Here is a 2227-nt window from a genome sequence, read left to right as displayed (position 1 = left end):
ATGTCAAACTATCTATTTATTATGTATATAATTGTGAAAATTAGGGAACAATGTGCTAGGTTCATTCTTGGATTATCACATAATTAATTTAAGGAAACTTGATTATCAGTATATTTTGGTTGGTAAAATGTTGTTGAAATTAAAATATGTAGTAATTTAATAATTGACAATACATGTGTGAAATGTGCTACAAGTGTGTGCAGTGAGTTGTTTTGCATTTTTAAACAAAATCTCATTTCCCTTAAACATTTCAGAATCATTTCATTTATTGCTCTTCAGGTGTCTCATATTAAAATAAGAAATACAGAAACTAGGTAGTTTTTCTTCTCCATATATGTCTATTTCAGTATCATTTAAGATGAACTCTTAACTTGGTGGTATACTTCTGCAGTCATGTAAGTGTTTTCTTTAAATTATATATATATTTTTTGTAAAGTTAAGTAGAGTTTTTTTTTTACAGCTAAAACTTGTAGAACATCTCTGACATTGTTGGACAAGTATAATATTCATACTAGGGCATCTGGTTCTTTAAAACAACATTCTTATTCATTGAGCAGTGTCCAAAACGAAGACTTAGAGAAAGATGTTATGGATGCTGTAAGTTAAATGCAATTTGAAATTTTTGGTTTTGTAAAAACATAAACTATTATTTAATAGGGTTTCTGAATTAATTTTTCTAACCTCTGTACTTGAAGATGTGTGTTCTCTGTCAGTTTTGAACAAACTGTAGTTTTTCGAAAGAAGCGTGGTTTTATAAGAGATTTTGGATAAAAGTTAATTTGTATGCTACCATTTTGTGGTTGTTGTCCTAATGCTAGTTGGTAATGTAATAGACATTTAATAGGAATTAAAAGAGAGTATTTTCTGAACCTATAAATAACTTAAGTGACAAATGAGACATTATCACATCAAACTAATTGTACAAGAAAATCACTCTATGTTAGAACTCAGTTGTGGTCTTTTATTTTTCATTTTACATGTGTTTTATCTTCCATAATTGCTTTTACTGATTATTCTCTGAATATAATGCAAATTCCAGTCCACTTAATGAAAATTAAAGTCTTATTTCTTTAACTACAAGTTCTACAAGCAACCAAGTAGTGGTATGCCTAAGTTACAAATAAAACAAAACAGTCTCCTGTTACATTTTCTTTCACAGTCATGACATAAACTCAAGAATGTATGTTGCTAAATGAGTTACCCTTCCTTTATTTTGATGTCTGTAGACTGATACTAATACTAAAAATAAAACAAAAATATATTAAACTGAAACACACATAATTAATACTTTAGTGACTGTTAACAAATGAAAAATTCATATTCATAAATTAGCCATAGTCAGAACATAATCCAAGAAATATTCTTTTCTTGTTCAAGTTCTATAGTTTTGGACAATTTTGTACAGATTCAATCTTGTTTAGGTCAGTTGAAACTCTCCTGTTGCTAGAACAGTTCAAACTTTTTGGAATTTAGTGTAATGTTCTCTTTGTTTTTTTAACTGATCCAATACTTTCTTTACTTTCTCACAAGTATCATCAAGGGTCTTTACATGTGAAAGGCAACCAAGTAAATGAGCTTGACAATCCATAGTACACCAGACAGAACACACTTCAGTAGTCATTGGAATGTAGAAGATACATTACGTAATCTAAATAGTAACACAACAAACTGATACATTTCTTGTAGTAAAGGCTATTTTCTTCATCAAATTGCAGTTGTCAATATCTACTCTTCATATCCAATATTAAAACTACTTTAACCTGGAAGAATCATCCAAGGTAGAGTCAGTCCTTAACCCTTTTGCATTGGGTGCCCCTTTAAATGCTTTTCTGAGCGAGTCACTGTGTTACATTGAAAAATTAATTAAACACCTTTACTATCAATATGTGTGAGTAAAATTAATATTATAATGTTATTCAAGTTTAAGTCCTTTATTTCAAAACAAACCTGTAAAAATCACTTAAACTTCAGATGTATTGTCACATGACAAAAAGTTTTTTCAACTCCATGCCCACCTTGAACAGATTTATTCGAGTTTATAGCCTACATGTAAATATTACATACACATGAGTATAGCCATTAGAAAGAGTTCATTTTACATTATAATCTAAAAATGCTTATTTTGAAATTGGTGCATAGTTGTCATTACGGGGTACATGTAACTGACTGTAGTATTGTTGGCTGTTTGATTGACTGTTGCACTTACAGCTGTTTCTTACCTAAATAT

The 2227-nt window shown here is 29.4% G+C and overlaps 1 protein-coding gene across 1 annotated transcript in view; it reads left to right on the top strand.

Moving 5' to 3' along the window:
* Window positions 1-460: 460 nt before the first annotated feature.
* LOC106476377 overlaps window positions 461-2227 on the top strand; it is a gene marked incomplete at both ends in the record, with an annotated part of 12105 nt that continues 10338 nt past the window's right edge. The window contains one exon of the mRNA XM_022380264.1: window positions 461-597. Within this exon, the coding sequence (XP_022235972.1) occupies window positions 461-597 (137 nt within the window). The remainder of the gene's footprint in view (window positions 598-2227) is intronic.

Source organism: Limulus polyphemus, unplaced genomic scaffold, assembly GCF_000517525.1.
Source record: "Limulus polyphemus unplaced genomic scaffold, Limulus_polyphemus-2.1.2 Scaffold10414, whole genome shotgun sequence".
NCBI classification, from domain to species: domain Eukaryota; kingdom Metazoa; phylum Arthropoda; class Merostomata; order Xiphosura; family Limulidae; genus Limulus; species Limulus polyphemus.
Note: the sequence above shows the minus strand (reverse complement) of the source record. Positions and strands in the feature narration are given on the sequence as shown.